This window comes from Lytechinus pictus, chromosome 10 (genome assembly GCF_037042905.1).
Source record: "Lytechinus pictus isolate F3 Inbred chromosome 10, Lp3.0, whole genome shotgun sequence".
Lineage (NCBI taxonomy): Eukaryota > Metazoa > Echinodermata > Echinoidea > Temnopleuroida > Toxopneustidae > Lytechinus > Lytechinus pictus.
The window spans coordinates 19,023,206-19,046,846 of NC_087254.1; the positions used below are offsets into that span (position 1 = coordinate 19,023,206).

A 23,641-nucleotide genomic window follows, 5' to 3' on the forward strand; every position below is an offset into this window, starting at 1 on the left:
AGTACATTTGATAAAACACGTCAAACTGTTTCCCAGTTTTATTGTCATTTCTCCCGCATTTTGTCCAATGTGAAAATCTGAGATGGCTTATTCGCAAGGTGCCTCGGGGGTACCATTCAATATCAAAATAATTATGTATGAGATGGTTTTCTTTGAAAAATATAGGGAAATATATCTTTATTTTAAACCTACCCTGCGGTTATTTTTTTTATGTCAAGATCTAGCCCAGGAAATTGCCGTCATGTTACCCTTAGCAAGTCATTAATAACATAAGCAATGCATTTTTGGTTGTTGATACGTATTGAAATGTGGATATATTCAATTATTTTCACGTTGGTCTCTGTACTAACAAAGGGCTATGCGTTATTTATTTTGTGGTTTTTTTACCAGCAATTAGTGTAATTTTTCCTTCTCCAATGATACTTATTTCTAGTTACGTACCTATTATTTGACGAGCCATTAGTCATTTCTACGTGACATTTCAGTAATCGTGGTAATTCCAGCACCTCTCGCCCTCTCTCTTTCTCTCGCTCGTTCTCTTGCTCACTTATTTTGACCACAAGAATTATTGTAGGTTTTCGAACTTTTAGATGCTTATGAGACACTTCCATTTGATGACAAATTCGTCCGATAACTCATTTCAATTTTGACAATCAGTTCCGTTTTGTTATAATTCTAGAGTCTTATGTTGTAGAGTAGTTCTGACAACACAAGACAGGCCTCTCAACTTATTTAAATATCCACATTCTACCTTCAGCCAATGACCTCTGCGCTATTCACTCCGCCATACTTCGTACAAGATGATTAAAACTGCACACGTTTACTATACATTCATTTCTCTTTTGATTCGTATGCTCCTACAATGAATATCCTACGGGTATCTTAAGTTGTGCGGCTAACCGCGCACATTAAAGAAATCCTCCAAACTACCGTTGTGACACGCGCTTGTCACATTTTGCTATCAGGGGACAGTCTCATGAAGAGATAGGTCAGTGGGCCTAGTTTGCTTTCAACCAAACAGATGCAGGAGTTTGGTAGCTTATAACAGTTGTTTGTGATAATTACAGAGATGGAGACTGATATTAACATGAAATTCCTTCCTCCTGAAGTGTTCTCTATACCTGGACTTTTAAACGGTTTCCGACGTACTGCTTGCGTTGCAGATTGGAAGTCTGGTTAATGCCATATTTCCATTCATTTCATTGAAGTGCACTAACACAACCTATATGATCAACCATTGGTTTACTACTACAAAATTTCCATTGATTAATGATGAATGATGAATCTTTAATATTTATACTTTATCATGTGCTTCAAACTATTTAAAATATACCATTTACTTCTCTCTATACAATATCCTTGTATTTCGAAACTACAGCCGCACCGTCTTGAAACTGTACATTCCCTCCCACCATCAAATCAACATCTGTGAGAATGCATTCATCACTTAATCAGTAATTCAGTAGGTTACCAGTAAAACTTAAAAATTCACTTCTACCACACCCTCACCCCAAAGGATTTCATTGCCAATCGAGGGGTCCTTATTCTGAATTTACATATCGGTATGCTGTATGAATAAGAAATGATGTTGTTAAAACCAAGGCCCTGGCTTGGATACCCCATCCACACTCTTTTACCAGCGACCCTGATCATCTCGTCACCTCGACCTTCCTCTCACTCCTACCCAACAAGATTCAAATATTGTCTTAGCGTCGGAGGAATGCTCGCATCACTCATCGGATTAACAGCTTGGTGAACTTGAAAAGTACAGGAGGGGTCCCACCGACCCTCATCCCGGTGGTATCGGACACTGTTTTTCATTCTCTCGGGTAGCACATCGAACGACTCAAGTTGGCGGGTCGATATCTTGGGCTGTATAGGTTGTCTCCAATATGCCCCCTACTACCAATTAGATAAACTTGATTCTAAAATACTGAAAGAGGATTCTCACCACGGCACGAAGCTGATGCTGTGCCTCGTCACAGTATTTATGCTACCATGGTAACAGTTGTAGATAGGGGTACATTACTCCATCCAGCAGCTATGGAACCAATGTAAAAATCTTTCCCAAAGTGTTCCCATGTGTGTTTTTTTCTGAAGTATTTACCCGGGACATAGTGTCACTATATTTATCATAAATAAGGGTCCCTCACATTAACTCATTAGAAATGAGCACTACAGCCCTGCATGTAAATTTTAAGTCCAGAAAGAGGCCGATGATCTTTCAACTTCTGTTTCAATTTTCCCTTAATAATAGCTCTACATGTATTTTATAATACATCTTTTCTCCTGGAAAACCTTGTACGATTGTTAACTTGTACAAAACCAATTTGCTTAGTTGATAACCGTCTCCGCACTATTTTCTCCACAAAATAGGCAGAAATTTAATTCATTGAGGAGAATTGAACTTACCCCGGGCAATGAACGATGCTAGGGTGATAACAAAAAGGGGGTTCCTTTTAGAAACTAATAGTTGTGAGAAAAGGCGATTAGGTACGTATTGAAAATGTAACTGAATATACGGACAAAAAAAAAACCAAGGCAAAGCGGTGCTAACCTCTAAGCTACGGTAGCTGCGAATGTACAAAAAGGTGGTAAGCATGGGGGATCTGAATAGGATTGAATAACGAAAATGACATGAATATATTACATGATGGATACAATGATAGGAATAGTTAAATATAAGGAGAGATTCAGGCTTGTGCCAATTTGATTTAAACAGGGTTTATGAATGGGAGAAATTTATAATTTTCTTGCGAGTCGTTTTCTTTGTATAGTTAAAAGAAAATCTATATGCCTCACATTTCCAAAATCCTAAATTTTGAAGAGAGAAATGATATTGGATTTAATAATACAATTATTATTATTGAGAATTATTTTGTTCACTATTTGCAGAGTATAAAACTTGTTCATATCAATATTGGCATATTGCTTCACACCGTGATATATATATATATATATATATATATATATATATATATATATGTATATATATATATGTATACGCACAACCATACCCCCCCCACACACACACACACCCCATCACACAAGGGCGCGCACTTAAATTTCTTCATCCAACACTACAGTACCCATCTCTCGATGTATAAAATAACAACCTCAAAGCAATATTTAAATGGAGACCTGTAGTCGATCCCTGAGGCAGGAGGTCTTTTCTACTAATATTTAGGTTAAACCATTGCTAGAGGGGTGATCTTTAGCCCCTTTCTACCACCATGCTTCACACACCACTTATCACTAGGTATCACGGGATGGAGGGGGTGGGGTGATATTTAGCACCTTTGGCTTTCTACCACCATGATCCACACAACACTTATCGCTGGATGAAGGTTGATTGGGGGGGGGGGTATGCGAGATGGCATGTCCGAGAAGAAACGAAAGCGATCATGCAGATGGAGCACCGAATAACCTTCTGCAGCGTAATGGCACTAGTCATCGCTACAATGTACCATATAAAACACCAATTGTGCATTGCTTTTTATACACATTTTTTCCTATTTTAAGTACATGTCTTGGCACGCATAGCCTGAAGGTGAAGAGATTAAACACCTTTGGAATGTATTCATTTCTCGCCATCTACCTCCAATTCTTTTGTTGGTATTTAAGTATCAAACTTTGTCAACAAAATATCCCTTTGCTTATAAATGTTATAAATGGTCGCCATCTATTCTAGCTAGCTTTCTACCCAGCCACACACGACTGACACGATATATTAGTGATACACTTTTTTCATGCACAATTAATACACCCTTATCGATTGTGGATGTATTAAAAAAAGAACGACCATCAAATGTTGTTAAATTGACGGTTATACAGCATTTCATCATGTTCATATAGAAACATACAGTATACATGTACATTTTCATCTCTCTGCCTCTTTCTCATGTTTTCCTCTGTCCCACCCCACCCCTCTTCTTCTTCTTCTTCTTCTTTTTGTCTTCTTCTTCTTATTTCTATTTTGGATGATATATATGTCATAATGTCATGACATATATGTCATAAATCATTCTCAAACAGCCATTACTTATTTGTGGATATCAACAAAATCATTACAGTTGCATTTTTATTAATTACATGATGCCTTCATATAGTTCTCATTTTAATCCATTACGTTTTGTATCTCATGTAAGTTGGATATTCAACTTTATTTTATTATCATGTTATAAAACCCAGTGTAATTATTCTTCACTGAGAACTGTAAAACGCCTATAATATAACTTCTGATGAACTATATGTCAAGCGCTTTAGATATAGTATAAGCAAGTGTGATTATTATTATTATTATTATTTGAAACAACTTAATAAGTATATTTTAAAACTCAAGCTATTAATTTTATGCTACAATGTGATCAAGAGAATATAGAATATCCTATCGTATACTAGTATCATTAAATGCTTTGCATATTTGTCAATAAGCTATCGCTACTACACTGTACTGTTTATTTAATATAATCATATTATATATCACTCACTAATTATTAATTATTTCACAATTTCACGCTATTCTTTAAGTTTATTATCCATGTATTGTTCGCACCGCTTTCAAAGAATGAAGGGATATAGTGTGTGAGTATATGCCACTGAATTCAATAAAAATAACTCGTGTTTAAAGGAAAGAAAAAAACGGATTTTTGTGAAGAAAAAAAAATGTGTTTGAAAAAATGATTAAAACATATTTTTATCTCGGCATTCGGCAGCTTTATCCCTTTAAATGACGAAATAAATGTAATTTCACGTGCTTCAAACGGCTTTCTTTCACGCTTAAAGCTCTCTCTGAAGCTCCTGACGACTTGACAACTTTTCCTGATTTACTCTCAGATGCTTCACAAGGTGACAATCTGCCCCCCTCCACCAAGAGATTAGTTCCCCTCTACCACCCCTTGACATGGAGTTTTGGTGTTCCCGTACCCCTTTTAGAGATTCACTCAAGTTGCCTTTTATGGTTACATTCAAATGTCGTCGTGGTGTTTTCTAGTCTGCACTTGTGTAAAATGTGTATATTGTAGGGTGTGTAATTGTATAAGAAAGTATACTTGGCATGTGATTTGTTGTACATATAATTTGCACATTTTCAGTGGCATGTTGATGTCTGTATGTTGTTTGAAATGTAAATCATATTGACGTTGATCTTTCCCATTTTTCATTTGATAACCCTTCCCATAACCTTACCATGACATGCCTTTTCTCCAACTTGTAAGAGATCAGTTAAACTTTGTGTATATCCTTATTTCTTGCAAGCATTTAGTTTGTTTGTGTATTTCAATTTTATCTTGTTTTCTTATTCACTTTGAATGACAGTTTAATATGCTTTTGCAAATACGGTTGGAGTTTTAATCTCTAATGCATCATTTCTTTTACTATGACAGGGTTGTGTTCGTCCAGTACGTTACATTTTAAAATAAAGTTTTGTGTATTTGAAGTCAAAACATACTGTATCATAATAATAATAATAACAATACATGTAGTACGTGAGTGGGACTTTTGAATATATGTCATTTGTAATCTTTTATCTAACATGTTGTTTGGTTACCTAATCAATTTTATGTACTCGTAGCATGATGTCTCAAGTCAGTCTGCATGTATTATTGAATACGCATGGGAAATAATTATGGTCTACATGATATCACTATGGTCCATTTCGGATACAATTTACACATTCATTTTAGTTACAGGTACCAGAATAAAATATTTATCTTTTAGTAATACACTCAATTTGATTCTTATCCTCTTACAGCATGTGATTGTCATCCCATTGGATCCCTTGGTAGTGTGTGTAACCAGACCACCGGTCAATGCCCCTGTAAAGATGGCGTAACGGGTCTGACGTGTAACAGGTGTTCATTGGGTTACCAGCAGAGTCGCTCCCCGGTCGCACCGTGTATAAGTGAGTACGGACGAGTGGCGCCTCCGTGGGGGAAATGGCGCCTCGTACGTGGCGCCACTTTCTTAACGTAGAGCCTATGTAGAACATAACAATGCAAAGAATAAGTGACTTGTTTAGGAGTAAGCAAGTCAAGTATCTTTAGATATCATCATGTCTGGTTCTCGAAAAGACACTTTCGTTGAAAAATAAAGGTTTTGACGATAACTGTGAAGTTTGTATTTCATTCGTGATTGACATATATACGTCAAATTGGAACACGTACCTTTTGTAGGAGTAAAATAGTATGGACTACTAAATTGTTTCTGTACACCTTACTAGAAGTGTCTGTTCGAGGAACCAAATATTCATCCCATACATTTATGCACAATTAGTAAGCTGCACTTGTTTTTTTTTTTGGAACAATTTTTCTATTCTTTGATACGATTAATTAATACATTTTAATATAAAATTTACAAAATAATGCAAAAGAGTTCGAACACTATTTTGGCAGCTGTGTGGGGCAATAATTAATAAAAGAATTTCTAACATTTAACATACCATTTTTTTAATTCATTCTGGTAATGGTTTATCTCTTTATTTCGGTGCTATGGAATATTTCTTTAACCAAACTCAATTACAATCTCAACCACCTCCCACCCCCATAAAAAGGATAAATAGTATGCAAGTCATTCATATTGTTATTGATTGATAACATGTCGTTCACGTAAATGGTACAGTTAGTTGGGCTAATATATTAAACATTGTGATATGAAAATAAATCGTATACCCATGATACTAGTAATTTTATTGTAGTTTTCTAATTAAATTCCTAGATAATGTTCAATGTTCATACACCAATGTATTAATATATATATATATGTATAGCTATCCAAACTTTGGTAAATTTACACGTGATCTAATGATTTAGAGAATCAAAAATAGGTCTGGGAGGAGGTATGAAGATAGACAACTAAAATAATTAATTCAATTTTTTTAACCACCGTATACATGGTATATATTTATTTTGAAAAGCACAACATTGCACCTAATTTCACCTCACTGCACTTTTAATTTCATGACATTTCCATGACATTTCATTACTTTTTTAATTGATATTGTAGGTAGGATTCATTTAAATTGATTCCCTCAAAACCTCATTCATATTTTGGGGCAATTGCAAGAGCCACTAATTTTAGTAGTGTATATTCACAACTTTATTTATTATTGTTATTTATTGATTTATTGGATTATTTGACCGATGGTTGTTTTATCTTCTTTCATCCCCCATGCATTTGATCATCCTCCTCCTCATCATCATCTTCATTCCTATCATCTTCACTCATGGTTTCCGGTTGGTGTGTATAGGAATCAAAGGTAACTATCATTATATTGCACTTGCACTTATCGAAGGGTTCATCTAAAGCTTTAGTCACATCGACCAAACAGAGTCCAATCCGATCGATTGTATGTAATTGATAATAACGTTATACTCTAGATCTGATCGGTCTGTGCTCATTAACACAAAGGTTAGTGATTGATCGCCAAATTAAATTGCCTATCAAGATCATCGTTGCATGCGCATTTTGCTCAGGAGACTGACTAGGAACCAATCAGGATTGTTCTTTCAAATTAACGATTAACAGTTAACCGATGTGTTCCGGGGCACTGGAGTTGGTTTCGTTGGTGTGACTGCACCCCATTACGTCATTCATGAAGAATCAGCAATTATACCTTGGTCACATTCACTCTACGGCGGCCGTACGGCGAGTCGGAAACAGCCGTTTCAAAAAATGTTGTACCAGCTATACATGGATGGTTTGAATAAAAATGAATAAAACGGCTGTTTTCGACTCGCCGTACGGCCGCCGTAGATCAAATGTGACCGTGGTATAAAGGTTGTGAGAAATTGTTAAACATGCAGACATGAACCGGCTTTGAACGAAGGTTAGCTGGACGATACCACGGTATTCGTAACTGATTCACTGATTCACAACTCGTCCATTCTCTTGTTTGTTAAGTCTTGTCAGTAGGTTTTGCTATGTCCCATTGCCTTTTAGTTTGCAGTATTCCATTTGCACACTACGATGACAACCATAAAGACATTTAGAAAGATAGTTCTTTCAGTTCAGGCCTGATTAAAGGTGTCACTGTCTCTTTTGCAAGTGACAGTGGCGTCTTTATTTCATGTGTGGTCATATCAGTATTTGCACTTATCGTCTTCATTTAATTTCATACATGCATTTATTGCGTGAGCCGCCAAAACCCAATTATCATTGCCTCACATAAACGATGGCAAATCAATGGTGATTGGAATGATACTTTAAATATTGAGTAAATAATGTCTTCTTTTATCATGAACATAATCATGATATTGGAGGTAAAAGAGAAACCTCCATGTATCTGGGTATTAAATTTTCTTGTCTGAGCATGGTCTGAGAGAATAAGAGAATGTAGTCGATCTAGATGTATCATTGGCAGTAAGTTTCAGTTGTCAAATGTCTAAAAATTTACTGTTATAAATTTTTATCTTAACTGCGTAGCTTTGGGAATATTAAATTAATGGCAAGCAGGAAAGTTGCATTGCGAAGACCCCAAGGTGTTGCCCTCCTATCATGCACTTCAGGATAGGGTTTTTCTGTCGGCGCGACACAGATAGTATAACGCGACGATGCAACATTTCAAAACAAGATTCTAAACTGTAAAAGGTATAGTAGAACATTTAGAATGTCAACGTATCAACATGACCAAGGTGTGCTCATGTACACTGTTAGACATCATTGAGTTTCATATTCAGTCTGAACCGGCAATGGTCGGTGTTCCAATTTTCTATCCGTCCTTCCTCACCCGGTCCCAGTGCTCCTGATGCTAATCTCTCCGTTCCCGTACTGAAAGATTCCACACCTTCAAGTATTAAATGGCAAGATAGAAGTAAGAAGGAATATAAAGGATGTAAATGAGAAAAGGTACTAGCCTTTTGGGGGTGGTTGTAGCGGCGTTCTTTTTAAGTAACGTGAACCTTAGGCAGGTGTTGAATGAGACGGGTTTAACAACGAGAGGAGACAGCCAAAATGTGTGGTATTTATTCAAGCATTAGCATGCCTTTTTTCCTCTCTTACCTCCCCATTCTTCCTGAACCGATACGGAAATAAAAAATAGAAAAGGGGTGGATCGACAAGAGATGAAATGAAAAGGAGGATCAAGGGACAGATTAGAAATCCGAGAGACTTAAGAATTTCTTTAAAAGAACAGTAAATGCACCCATTTGACCAGTAGCTATCCCTAAATGTTTGTGCCGTTTAATGCTATTATAAGTTCCCAAAATGGATCTGAATAGGAACTCGTTTAACAGTAATATTGACAGATATTTAGACAGTTCGTTTTTTTTTATCAACCTCAACAAGCTTGTGCAAAAAAAAGTAGGATACACATTGTTTCATATTAACGCCAGTAGATTCAAAGTGTTTCAAATGTTTTAACATGTTTTAAGGGTGACACCGTCTCGTCCTTCATCAAATCGCCGATATTCCTCGTCATTACTTCTGCTGGAAAAAGAAATACACAAATACAAAATTTAATTGTTAACTTTCCGTTGACCTTATTTTTATATTGACAATAAGAAAAAATGTATCACAAACATGAATGTTTTCTTCACCTTTTAACACGTTTAATGGTGATTGTGTAGGAAGGATGTTAACGATAACTTGAAATGGAAATATGAATTATAAAATCCTTTTCTCGCAAGCTTCTGAAAGGTTTTGCATACCCTGCATGTATAAAGTCTATTAAACCGCTGAATGATCCACTCCATGTCTTAAAAGGTTGAATTACAGAAAGGGTATGGCAAATATAGTCCGCGCTAATGTATTATGGTATTATAATAATGTGCTCACACACATACACCCACTCCCACACGCATGCGCGCGCGCATTCAGAGACATTTCTTCCTTTTTTCCTTTATGTACCATACAATATTCAATTTTGCATATTCGGCTTCAAAATTTTTAATTCACCATAAAAATAGATGATTTTGTTTAATTGAAATTGCATTAATAAAAGCTTTCAAATAATGCTATATACTGAATGCAAAATTATCTAAATACACCAAATGTTGCCTAGACTATAAACCTACAATGCATGCAGATAGTGTAAGATTGCAAACGCTTAGCAGAGACTCTCAACCACCCCGCTTCTCTCTTTTTAAAAATACTTTTTCACAATGGTAATTCTAATTCAAATTGTAACGCATGCAGGTAAATGCAAAAGGGCTTTCTCATTTTATTCGTTGGCTTATTTTCTCCAGTATAAAACGTCATCCAGGGAGAAAACAGATCATTCTATTGTCAGATACAAAGAAATAAGCATCGCCCCAAGGTTCTAACCGGGAAGGCTTCTTAAAATATTGGAAAAGGTGTCCCCAGATTCGGCGCATATGTCAGAAGCTATTTTCATTCGAGAAGGTCGTAGAAAGATATAGAAATGTGGAGACAGACGGAGAGAGAGGGGGTATGATAGTGGGGTCGAGAGGGTGGTCAGAAATTATATCATGTATTATCATGTAGGGCCTATTATAGTGATGGGTGGCAAGGGGATAGATTGACTGGAAAGATGTGGAAAGATGAATATGATGAATACAGAAAAGATGCAATCTGAGAGGGGGACATAATGAAACAAGACGGTATGTTTGAAATGTTTGAAAGATGATATTAAAAGAGGAAAAATCTCTACTACAGAGCTATATCGAAAAATAAATATGACAACCCCTACACTTCACTCACATGCTAACATAAACGCGATAAACACGACATTTCTCCTGCCATCAGAAGGGTGACGAAACAATATGGCTATCAGTTGATATCCAATGACCCCCCCCCCCCCCCATTATAGCTGTATGATCATCTCCTCCTACTTTCTTACCCCCGTTGTTGAGCCGTTGGAAATTTTCTTGAGAAGGACCCGATAAAACGGAAAGCTCAAATGGAAGAGAGGACTTAAAAAGGTGAGGTGACGAGAAAAGAATAAGGAATGAAAGGGAAGGGAGAAAAAACTCTTTCATAGCCGAAAGGTCACAATTATCTTTCAAAAGGTAACATTCCAATGTTGCAACAAAAAAAATGTAATAGAGTTTTTGCAGGGTCTCCCGACACTCGGGTATTTGGTCCATTGGAGAACGATTGTGGTTGGTGAAAGGATTTCTGATAAACATCTTAATTGCGTTTTGATTGAAAATGTAGAAGAACATCAAATATCGCAGTGATGTTTATCGATGGTGGTAGTTTGTCACCGGGTGTTGGTCTTTATATAATTGCCAAGGAAAAATCAGACAAAATATTCAGTGTTCGCAAGTTTGGTCTCTGGATGCCCTTGTACAGGTCTGGACTAGTTTACTGTAGATTGGATTATTAAGGTGTGTGGTCATCAAGTGGTTGTTGTGGCGTTATAAGAAAAATCATTTTACCTTCTACACTACTTTAGCTCCGAAAGCTTGTTACAGATTCTCTCAGATGATCCTTCAGAATTACAAAATAAATTGCAGAAAAACGCGATACATTTTTTAAAAGGCGCTGCGCGAGCATGGCAAACCTGGCAAAATAGTATATACAGTACGAATAAAAAAATACACTTTGAAATATACTCATAAAATGTGTAAATAAACAAACCATCATTATAATAAAATACATTATAAGTGGCGGGAGAATACCATTTCCTCCAACTCAAAAATTATAATGTTTTTAAATGAATAAGGGTTTTTATAATAATATCGTTCATGATATAATATATGTAAATAGTACATGAATAAAAACAAAGACTGTATACCCTATCCATGATGAGTTTTGGGACCTGATTGACCGAATTTGTTAAGGTCTATTCATGATTTAACGTATCACATTAGGTCCTACCATAATGATCTTCATTGCCTAGGTCTACTTAAGAATTGACCTCTCTCAAAAATTGATCTCAATTGCCCAGTGACCGTGCACGCTAATACGGCAATATAAGGTTGGCTACTACGGTTATTAAAACACTTACCCCGAGCTAAATACCTCAAACCATATATTTACACACTAAGAAGTTGAAGAATATATAGAGGAAAAGGTGCCCTTAGGTTTTCCGGGCACCCTTTTCTTTAAATCGGCGCCAAAGTTTAATATATACCTTAAGGTTGATAATAATGCTACGAGCACTGCTCCTTGTTGTTGGATGCCGCCAGTTGCCGAAGGGGGGGGGGGCGTTTCGCCATTGTTGTTGTTGTTGTTGCTGATGCTGCTAGCTGCTTTTCCCATTGACTGTTGTTTTTAAACGTGTTACTGATGATGGCTCCACCAATGTACGTGTAGTGAAAAGCTCTTGATGAAATACAAAATCAACTCTTATGAAAGTTTTCTCCCTGATTTGTTGTTTGTAATGTTGAATTGGCTTAACCATGATAGACATCCATTTCAATCTTAAGTCAAGTTTTATTCGTCATCTTCGTGTTCGTGTTAATACACTCTTAAAATGTTGGGCAACATACTGTCCACACAAGAATTGGTTTCAATTTTTTTTTATCTAACTCTGGGTGGTTTTCAACCAATACTGTGTAGTTTTCACCCATAGCACACATTATAGGTTTAAAACTACACTGTTAAGAATAAAACTGTAAAAAAAAACCAGTAATTACTGGCAGCTGGGACTCACAAACGGTATGAACTGTTAAATTACGATGGGCTGTAAAAATGCAAATAAACAGTTAAAAAAAAACAGCATTTCAACTTTCATTTAACATGAAAATCGCCGTTAATTTACAAATACAAACACTATTTAGACGATAGATGCACTGCAATCAACGCAAAAACACGATTGTTTGTTGGTATTTTTTTACAAAGATTATTACATTTTACTTTGTTTTACGTTTAACTTGTAATTCTACGTCACATATCACTACATAAAAGCGCTTGGTTTGTTAAATCGTTGTGTCGTCTGTTATCAAAAGGTTAACATCCTGTAAATTTACGATTTTTCTTTGTAAAATTACTAGTATTAAAAAGCGTACCCAGAATTTGATAAAGTTTTAACCAAGTGTTGTGTGGACAGTAAGTTGCCCAACGTTTTTAATATAAAATAATATAGGATTTGTATAGCGAACGTATCCACTTTGCTAGGTGCTCAAGGCGCTCCTATATTACCCCGGCTATGCTAGTCTACCGATTCCGGTGCGCACAGCTTTTTGAGGAATTATTTCCTGCCGGTACCCATTTACCTCACCTGGGTTGAGTGCAGCACAATGTTGGTAAATTTCTTGCTGAAGGAAAACACGCCATGGCTGGGAATCAAACCCACGTCCCTCAGATTGAAAGATGAGAGTCATAACCACTAGACCAAGACGCCCCCACATTTTTAAGAGTGTACATGTATGTTAACAAGACGTCTCCGGTATCATAGGAATGACTTCTTCTTTTTTCACCAACAGAACACCCTCGAATAACAAGCCAGCCTCAAGAACAGCGAGATGAAGCTGCAACTTCACAAACAACAGGTAGGCAACCTCCCTTTCAGAGATATTGAAAATACCCCATATTCAGTGAAACAGTGCTTGTCAACATAAAGCTTATACAAATTCAGAGGGCGAATGCATTTTATTATAGAATTTCAAAATTTCGTTGTCGTCGTACATGTAGGTGTTATACATTTTGATGCTGATAGAGATGCTGCCATCGCCTCCCTCCTTAACCTCCTTTAAATATGCCAAAACATAAAGTAGCTACTCCACACTTTTAATTGATGTCTTACTCTGACTCCACGCATGACTAAATTAATTACATGTAATCTGGAAGACGACATTTTCCCAAGTTTTGTAATATGGAATATCTGCACACATCAAATATGAAGGTCTCTCATTATGGTCATTTTCCACTCGAAATAGAAATAAGAGGAAGTTTGGGCCATTAACGATATTTAGCGGGAAGGTACGTGTCATCAATATTTACTAGCAAAAACCAGGAAAACGTGATTTTGGGTCGAAACTAGAGATAACAAAACTTCATGACTAACAAATGAGAGGAACTTCTTTGCGGTGTGTTAGTGTTTCGCGAAAGGAACAAGTTTGTTTCGCGAATCGGCCCATTTCCTCGCTGTCCTGTAACTTTCGTGAAGAAACTTTGAAGATGATTTCAGTGGTGTATGTTTTCTTGTGATAAACAAATAAAGAACCCACAAACGTGATCTTGTAAGGTGAGAACGCTTCCTGGTTTGGGGCAGATCCTATTCTGGAGGAAATTAACCAGTTACCTACTAAACCATGCAATCCTTGTGCAACGTACGTTGGAAGAATTTTGACGTCAAGGGATAATTTACTCACGGTTAGGTGATAAATACGCCGGAATATCGCAAGACTAAACACCTTGCAAGCTCCTGGACTACAACGTTAATAACTTTGAAATCTTCTTTTGCACATCAATCATTTTCCATCTCATTTGAATATTCCGAGAGATGGGTCTGACTGAACATTACTGCGAGTGCAACTCATGAAATGAAATGAGACCTATTTCCCCCTAAAAAAAACTCCACCACTTTAGATGTACGTCTATTTCAGGCCCCAACATAATTTAGTTTTGAGTGCAACGTCTCCCTTTCTCGTTCGAGATGTGTTTTTACATTTTAGGAGACTACTTCCAAAACAAATCTACACCAAAGAAATATTTGTATTCTAGGTCCCATTATCATCTGTAAGGTCTAGGAAGGGAGAGATATTTATTTTCTCAATCTGAAAATAAAAATTATGTTAATCCAGTCAGACTGACATCGCTACATTGAGTATCAATAGACAAAACACCAAGCCAAGGGAACTCTTCGACATCAGCTTATTTGAAAATCGAGGGGGACAACCAACTTGCGTTTAAGGAGGGCAGAAATTGATTTATTGACCATCTAGGTTTTTAGCTTGACTATGATGCGACAAACTGCACAGCCACAGTCGAACAAAATTGGACTACGGGGAAGATTTTCGTTATAAAATGTCCAACATGATTATGAATGCGAGGGACCTGAACTTGGCTGGATGAGGGATGCGTCAGATAGTCGCCAGTCGAACCAATTTACAACGACCTCTTGGTTGACCCCCTTGACACAAATAGTGTCAGAAATGAGATATGGCGCGTCTATAAAGAAACAAAAATCTGGGGTCCGTTCTGAATTCAGGGAAGAAAGAAATCACAAAACCTAGCAGACTGAATGGCATGCAAACATTCTTTCAAAGCAGTTTTAACTGATAAAAGAAGACAAAATGTGGAAAACGAGCAGTCTGTCACTTTTCTATATCCGTAATCTCAGATGCATCCTTCTCTGATTGTTCTTCCTATTTTTTTCTTAATTACTAATATTATTTGGGGGTTGGGGCGTAATCAAAGATCATAATATATAATGTGTCGGACTATCATACCGTTGAACTGAATGCATCGTTCAAATCACGGACAATATTATTTTCATTTATCATTTTTCATTCGGATGTCTCTATTAAATCATATTTTTCTACTTCAAACATGTATTGTGGTAATCAGTCGTTCCTCTATAGAATCAGACCATTATACGGAGGAAAGGGAGTAAGGTTAAAAATGTTTAAGGAGTTCGTGTTTTTCATAGAAATTCTAAAACTTTTGATTAAAATATCGACATGTTTTGATTTCTTCCCGTCGAGTAAAGAATCCCAGCGAATTCAATGGGACAGTGCACGTATGCGTTTCACCAAGATGCAACTATCGATTGGCCCCCGTCCACATACACAACATGTACTATACTTTTTGGCGGAAATATGTGATTATCATTTGTCGGCATGACCACAATTTTTGAAGGTTAATTAAATATTTTATTCGGAAATCAACCAATTTGTACGATTTCACAACGTCATTCTTCATCTATTTCCCCCCCCCCCCATATCTATTTCATCTATTATATCTGTATTTTCACGTAGACGTGTGATCTTGATAGATTACTTTGTGTTCTTCTCGCCTATACCTGTTATACTTTTTCGATAATTAGGCCTATTGCAATTATATCCACTCTATTCACTGCTAATTCCTGTGGATTTTTACATCCTGTCAAACACTGTAACCTAAAAAAATCACCTCACCCTAGATCTTTCTCTCTTTCGCTTTGATCTGCAGATAATCTGTTGCATTCCTAAAAATATATATTTTTTTGTCTGAAACAGAAATATCGTCATCCATTATTTGTATTTGCAAGTTCAGTTTGCGATGCGCAGTCATGGCCACAGACTTTATCTATATGACATTCCCTCCTGTACCATTCATCTCAAGTGCTTACTGATCAAATCGCCCTTAGACAAATGTTTGAATATTTCATTCATCGAAAAGTGTCCCTCGGATTCTTGGCCTGGGAGTTTACGGCAGTGGCACGTACGGCGTGCCTAATTTTCACAATCCGTCGCGATTGTTGTAGGATTTGAAACGAAGAGTCCAGCGGCGGATTTTAGGGAGCATTTGCCCCCCCCCCCCGCAGCGACTGTATTTTTTTTTTCAATCGCCATCCGTCTAGAGCGAAAATTGCATTTTACATTTTACCTCCACTAGTGAAAATTGCACCCCCCCCCTCGCTTGAAGTGACAAACTTTTGTGTCGCTGTTTGTCTGAATCTGCGATATAAAAAGCCAACCATTTTAAATTTGTGTGGGTAGGGTTCAATATTTAAAAAAAACAGAAGATTTTACAGAAAAAAGCAAAATATTTATAATTTTCATTATCATGTAAATTGTTATAGCAGTAAATTTTCTGCAATTTAACAGAACACGTCTGTTTAGATAGTAAAAAAGACTTGTTAAAGCTACTTTGTAAGGTCCCATACACCAAATACCAATTTTCTGCAATTTTACACGATGTATGACACAGAATTCGGCTTAAGAATATACTGTGCCTATCCATAATAAAAGCTATGCTTTAGATATGTACTTTAGTGTATCAAGAATTATCAATAAGTTTTATCTGATGTATGTCTTTTATTTCTTTTCGCAGATGATGACTGTCCAAGAAATTGTGCGGGATCAACAAGAAAAATTAGTCAAAATAAATACTGCAAAAAAGATTACGGTGAGTCTAATAATACATCATTAAATACATGTTTCGAGAAATGAAGCAACACGAACATTGTCAATTCATTACTTTTATTCAAATTTCATTATCGAGTTTGGGGGTTTCCTTCACTTCAAAACCATGAGTGTGTTGTTTTTCAGCATGTCCAAAGAGTCCCGCAATATTGAAAATAATATTCATCAATATTTTAAGTTTACTGGAAAATGCATTCCCTCAGTATTTTTGATGGAAGGATGAATAATATGGTTTCTCTTAGAACTGATTTTAGTTTGTTCCAGGTTTTTTTTTTTTTTCAGGGTACACTGTAAAAAACGGTGGTGTTAAAACTGACACCAATTGGTGTTAATAGAGGACCACACCCTGAGGTGTTAAAATAACACCCTAATATAGAGATTGAACATAACACCAAATAGTGTAAATGTAACAACCATAGGTGTTGTAATAACACCTATAGGTGTAAACCTAACACCACCAATTTAACACCGGTGTAAAATAACTGGTGTGGTCCTCTATGTACACCGGTTAACACCACAGTTTTTGCTGTGTAGGTTTTAATAAGTTGATCCTACTTTAATCATCCGCTTCAACCAAACTTGTGCTATACAGTACATTGACATGACGGCCAAATTTTAGAATATGCATAATCATTGACTTCGAAACAGTTAAAATATAATTTTCAAGCTTGGTTTTCCAAAGGAAATCTCCAAATTACCTTTATTGGGTATAGTTTGAAAGATGTCAGATATTGAGATGGGTTATTCGAGGTAATACTCAGTCGATCGAAGGCTGTTGTTTATGGTTGCCCAGAGATCAATTTGGTACAAGATGATTTTGCCCTGCGGAAAACTCTCATAATTTGCATCCGACTCGGGGTGATATGACACACTCAAAGGATGTCACAAGTTACCATGGTAACGACAAACGTGAACTAGGCGATGATGCCATAATCGAGCAATCAACCATGCAGGGATAATACTGGAGTTAATATTCAATACTTTATATTGATGTAGGTAAATGACAAAAAGTCCTAAGTGATCTTACAATTCCGATTAATGAAAAGGGTTGTATTTCGGTCATCAAAATGATTTCATCTTAAAAATCGAAATACTCACCCCTGATTTTTCAAAAGTACTTTATACGTCCATTTACAGTTGATTACAGTAAACGATTTTCATAATGAAAGCTGCTATTAAAGCCACATTCAAGACAAGCATTTATCCGGGCTCTGTAGTGATAGTTTGTTTGTAAAATTAATGTGAGATTTTCCCATTACTCAATTAAAAAAGGAAACTCAATAAAATCATTTCATTCGAACTTCACCGATTCACGAGAGCGTTGTTAAGAGAGTTATAAATGCGATATATTTAGAAAGTTTTACCCATTGCCCGTCTGTATTAAGAGGAGCATGGGAGTCTTCAGATTTTGGAAAGGAATATGGGGAGTGACAGATGAATAGGTACGGTATCAAATATTTCCCGTCTGTTGTGATAGCCTGGGCATAACCCCCGAGAATATCAAGTAACAATTCTCAATTCAGACAGCTTTCTTTTTCAGAAACTTTTATTTTTGTGTGGATTGGTAGGGTTTTTATATCTTTCCCCTAATATTCCGCGACCCAACTCCCCATGCACCCTCCCTGACTGCAACTGTAAAAAAAAAGTAGGCCTAGATTTTAATGAAACCGGACCATTCTCCTGTCCCTCTTCAAATCCACTTCTTCAATGTTACTTTCTTTTCAAGCAGTGCTTTATTTTCCATGGTGTATCCTATTCATCTTGTTAAAAAATATTTCTTTGAAGGAATTCCTTTATCCTGTGAAACCGTGGAAACTATCCACATCAACACTCCTTTTAATTACCCTTCTTGTCGAGAGTGTGTTCCCCTTCCATGATTTTGTTATTTTCATAATTCATTATCAATATTATTTCGATCTTTTTTTTTTCATTCTGTAAGTACACTCTAGGCCTATTGTAATGTAACAATAAGTTTAGCTTTGCTCAACCCCTTTCCAATATAAACATGCCTTTCAATTGCATTGACGCAATGTTAATTTTAAAGAAATCAAATAAATATAAAAAGGGGGTAATGGTTACAACATAGTTCCTACTTTCCAAAAATGCACTCTGATAACTTGAAACGCAGGTTTAGAAACCCGCCAGTTGAAGACTATTCGCCCAATATCAGTAAGGGATAAACGACAATACCATTTCCCTGCCCACACAAAAGATAATAATTCCCACCACATAATTTGGGGTTATTTTCTCTGTGAATCGGTGTGGTTTCGATTAAATTCAAATTCGAATTTACCTATTCATCCAGGCTTATAATTTGTATTCCATAAATATCGCCTCTGGCGATGGATAATATCATCTTCTTCTCGTCTCTAAACGTTGTTTTTCTTTGGTTTTCTGGTTGGCTGTGTCCATGGTATAGTTTCCAATTTGAGGATTTCAAGAGGGGAATATTTGAAAATGGTTTCGCATTCTTAGAAACTTGACCTACAAGGATTTGGAATAAGTAGAGCGTAGAATCGGGTCTTGATTGAGAACACTGCCATTTTAACTTCAAACAAGATGTATTGATGTATAAATTATGAAGTGGGGTGTTTGTGTTCCGCGTGTTTAATCGTCAAGTTCAAGTTTATTTTCACACATAAAATACATAAAGTTATATTTTGTGATAAACTGTAAATTGAATGAATAAAAAGTTTGACACAAAAGAAAACATATTACTTAAATGAAGTTGAATTGCAACTTAAATTAAGTAAATCGCAAGACGATACATTTAAATTGATTATAAGAGAGAGTAGAGAACGTAGAAAAATAGAAGCTTGTCGATGCTAGCTCCTTTAATTGAATAATTAAGAGAATACAATGAATAAACACAATAAATTTGTTTCTTCTCCTCAGTGCTCCATGCGCACGTATTATCGCGAGAGATGGAGGACGAGTGGGTCAAATTCACAGTCAACATCGTCACCGTCTACAAGCGAGGCGAGCAACGAATCCGACGAGGAAACACCTTCATTTACGTGCGACAACGTGACCTGACCTGTAAATGCCCCAAGATACGACTCCGACATCGTTACCTGATACTCGGCGACGAGGACGAGTCATCGTCGAAACGGGACGGCATCGTCGTCGACAACAAGAGCATCGTCCTAAAATGGAGGGACGAGTGGGACATGAGGATGCGGAAATTCCAGCGAGAACAGAGACGAAATCAGTGCTAGGTCAGGCATGGTAGTGTACTCTTGTTAACGAGGAGAAAGGAATGAGAGACTCAACTTATTTTTAATGTTGTCTATAATTCAATCCACGAAAAGAACATGGAACGAAAGGCGTCATGTAAACGGTACTCGATATTATAAGCCGTGCAGATGGGGAAAATGGAATCCCGAATGGAGCCGTGATAGCTTGGAGCTCAGTCAGCAGATGATCAGAGACGAATCAGTGAGAGATCAACTACTGATACGGTCGAATAATTGCTTAGCTGCGATCAGGAGAAGTAATCGCAGCTATACCTGACCCTTGAAGACAACATGAAACTGAACTTACGGCCTACCTTGAGAGCTAAAGGTTTAAGAAGTTGGACTGTTTAAAATGGCGTAGATAACAAGAGACTGGGATATGTCTAAGCCAAAGTGTATTCAAATAAGTTACCTATTGATCAACGCTTTATTGGTATTTGAATTTTGCAGATGTTCCATAGTGATTATTGAATCTACGCTCTTGTCCTATTGGTGTCGATGTGTGAGGGCATTACTTATTTGCTAAACAAAAGCTTCCACGGGCGTTTTAATTAAACACGAAACGGAATATGTTTGGTCTATTATTATTGAAGGTTTTTATTTATTGAATTTTCTCAATTTTACGAGAAAATGATGAACAGGTACAATTCATTTTGACGCCACTCCATATGAAAGGCACGTGTTTCAATGAATGGCAAAGTTGCAGACATCATCTCAATGGGCGTGACTTGATAGAAGTTGTCAAAACTGATTCTAGGAATTGAAAGTAATAATTTATGGTAATTATTACAAGGAAAAGACTGCAATTATGGCGACCGACAGCTTAATCATTATAATTTTTTATAACAGTATAATGGCTATTGCTTGATCAACATACAAAGTACACATCCCAATCTATAAGATGCCGTACAGTTGTCATGCCAATGGCGAAATGGCGCCACGTTGACGAAGAGTGGTGAATGGAGCACTCGCGCATGCGTAGGAAATGCTAAGAGCAAGCTCATGAAAAGGGATATAGAGCCAGGATCTCATGGGTTCGGCGCGTCAAGTCCCAAAAAGATATACATTTGATTTAAAGGCTGAATATTTCGTGCCATATTAATTGTGTATTATCCGTCTTCAGTTTGTTATTTATATTTCACATTGTACATAAACATTAAGATAGATACCATTTTCGTGGATGCAAACAGCATATTTGTAAACAGAATTGTACGTGGATGTTATCATATTAAAATATTATTATTCACTATGCGATTATTAATTGTTTCGTATTAAGCACTGAAAAATATTTTCTCATTCAAATACATGTATTCCTCAAACAGTTTTTACTCCTTTGTAGGAAATTGAAAAATAGAGGATTGGTGTTCACCGCATCATCTATTTATCCCATAATAATTATATTTTTCACACAGTTTCAATAATTCTTTGGTAAAATGATGCGTATATTGATGTATATTTCTTTCTAATATTCGAAATTTTATTGAATGTTAGTCGTTTTAATCCTGCGAGTCATTTAATCTCCTACCTTCAAACGTTCAAATCTTATGAATATCTTATTTGTCTTATTTTGTTTTTAGGGTATTGATACTACCTAAATCGTTTGTGTTTCGGTTCATGTCTCTATTGTAATGTATTCCTATTGCTCAACAAAAGTGATGTATTATCTATGGTATATGTAAATATTTTATTTAATGATATGATATTAGATTAAATGATGAACTGTATAAAGTGCTTGTACTCTCATTGATGCTATTTTATTGACGATAATTAATCAAAACAAAATGGCGACACCTGTTTAGCGTATAATGTGCACGAAATGTGTATGTGTTTAAGAAATAAAGGCTATCAGTGAGATGCGAAATATATCGAATATTTCCATTTTCAAAACTACAATACAAAAGGAAAAACGAATCAGCCCCATGAACATTATTAAGAAAAAAAATATCAAAATTTTGGAAAGCTCAATTTATGGCATGGTTGTTTTACTAAGATATTAAAGACATTAAGTTCAACCGTTCAGGACCAACACTTGCCCATAAAAGAAACACGGTGTACTGCATGTAAAACCTACTGCACTACTCTTCTTTTGCCATGGAAACCTTCAGAAGTTACTACGTTTGTGTTTACACGGTAATTATTTCAAAACTTTCTGTGGAACAAATTTTGGATATCAATGTATAGTCATGCATTATCCTTAAATTAAGACATGTACTTTCATAAGTATGATCATTGAAGAGAAAACACGGGTAAGCAAACATTACAGTATATGGCCACCTCCCACAGGTAAAATAGACATACAACATTTATTTTTAACAGTTTAACATAATATTGGTTCGTAATATTTGATTTGACCGTACAATATTGACGTTGGTATTCTAAGCTTCTTTGGGCGGTACCACACAATGTTAGTCTGCATTGAAAAGAGGATAGTCCTGCAAATAATTATTTCCTAAAATGGATATATGCATATATGAAAATGCCGCATTTAGGGGGTGTCTAAATCGAATTATTGATTACGTCACAGAGGTATCATTTTTATATGCTGTCGCCAATGATTTGAGTAAGCTGGAGTTCATTGTCATGTGAAACCGAAAGCATCAATGTATTCGTGAAAATTGAAGAAAAAAATAAATGTGGCCAAATCTACACTAAATTTGTGATGACTATCAATGTATTGTGTAATATATATTAAAAATTGACATCTTTTGTATAAAAAAACCGGAACTTATTTGTTTGTGTATTTCATTTGCATTTATTTTTGTATGAAATACCTTTGTTAGACAGTTTCAGTGGTTTGAATTTAATTTTCAACTTACAAAACATTTGTAGGATATACAAAAAATGGAGAAAATCATTCTGTTCAAGCAATATACCGCGTGAGTAAACAAAAAAAAGCTTGACAAATCACAAATCCCAAATTGGAGGAAGAAATATGTCATGAATACATAATCATTATATATGGCCTGAAGGAGTATCTGCCCTAAATAATTTGATAACATATTTATTTGGTATATGTTAACGCTTGGATATTTAGGAGGTATCATGTACTGCCACGTAAAGTTCGATTTGCGCCAAAGTAAGGCATGCCTGCAATGAATTAATGCAGATCCCAATGTCATAATCCTACATGAGTTAGTATATAAACATACTGGTAAAAATTGCAATACATTTTGCCATTACTTTTCAACACGTTAAACCACTCCGCCGAACAATACATCAATTCATGAACGAAATTCTTTATCTCATTTCAAATATTGTATTTTCGTAGTTCCATAAGAGAGATTTCCTCCCTCTTCTGTTTAACTGCATGTCAGTCATAACCTCATTACAAAAAATAAGTTAGCAAAAAAAGAGGGATATCAATGATAAGATAACTCGATGATGGTTGTGAGTAAACGACATGCGTAAATTATATGTTTCCTGTAGACTTCT

The 23,641-nt window shown here is 36.1% G+C and overlaps 1 protein-coding gene across 1 annotated transcript; it reads left to right on the plus strand.

Annotated features, from left to right (window-relative positions):
* Positions 1–3,373: 3,373 nt before the first annotated feature.
* On the plus strand, positions 3,374–22,862 carry LOC129269212 (netrin-1-like). Its single transcript, XM_054906680.2, has 6 exons — positions 3,374–3,437; positions 4,786–4,848; positions 5,753–5,902; positions 13,329–13,394; positions 16,882–16,956; positions 19,869–22,862. Exons 1-6 carry the CDS (start codon positions 3,374–3,376, stop codon positions 20,189–20,191), a joined length of 741 nt encoding a protein of 246 aa, XP_054762655.2. The 3' UTR covers positions 20,192–22,862.
* Positions 22,863–23,641: the final 779 nt, after the last annotated feature.

Bases quoted from the DNA above. Each gene is read 5' to 3' on its own strand.
- LOC129269212 (XM_054906680.2), top strand. From the start codon at position 3,374: ATGGCATGTCCGAGAAGAAACGAAAGCGATCATGCAGATGGAGCACCG. The intron at 13,395-16,881 runs GTAGGCAACCTC...TTCTTTTCGCAG, and splicing joins TGCAACTTCACAAACAACAG to ATGATGACTGTCCAAGAAAT. The intron at 16,957-19,868 runs GTGAGTCTAATA...TCTTCTCCTCAG, and splicing joins ATACTGCAAAAAAGATTACG to TGCTCCATGCGCACGTATTA.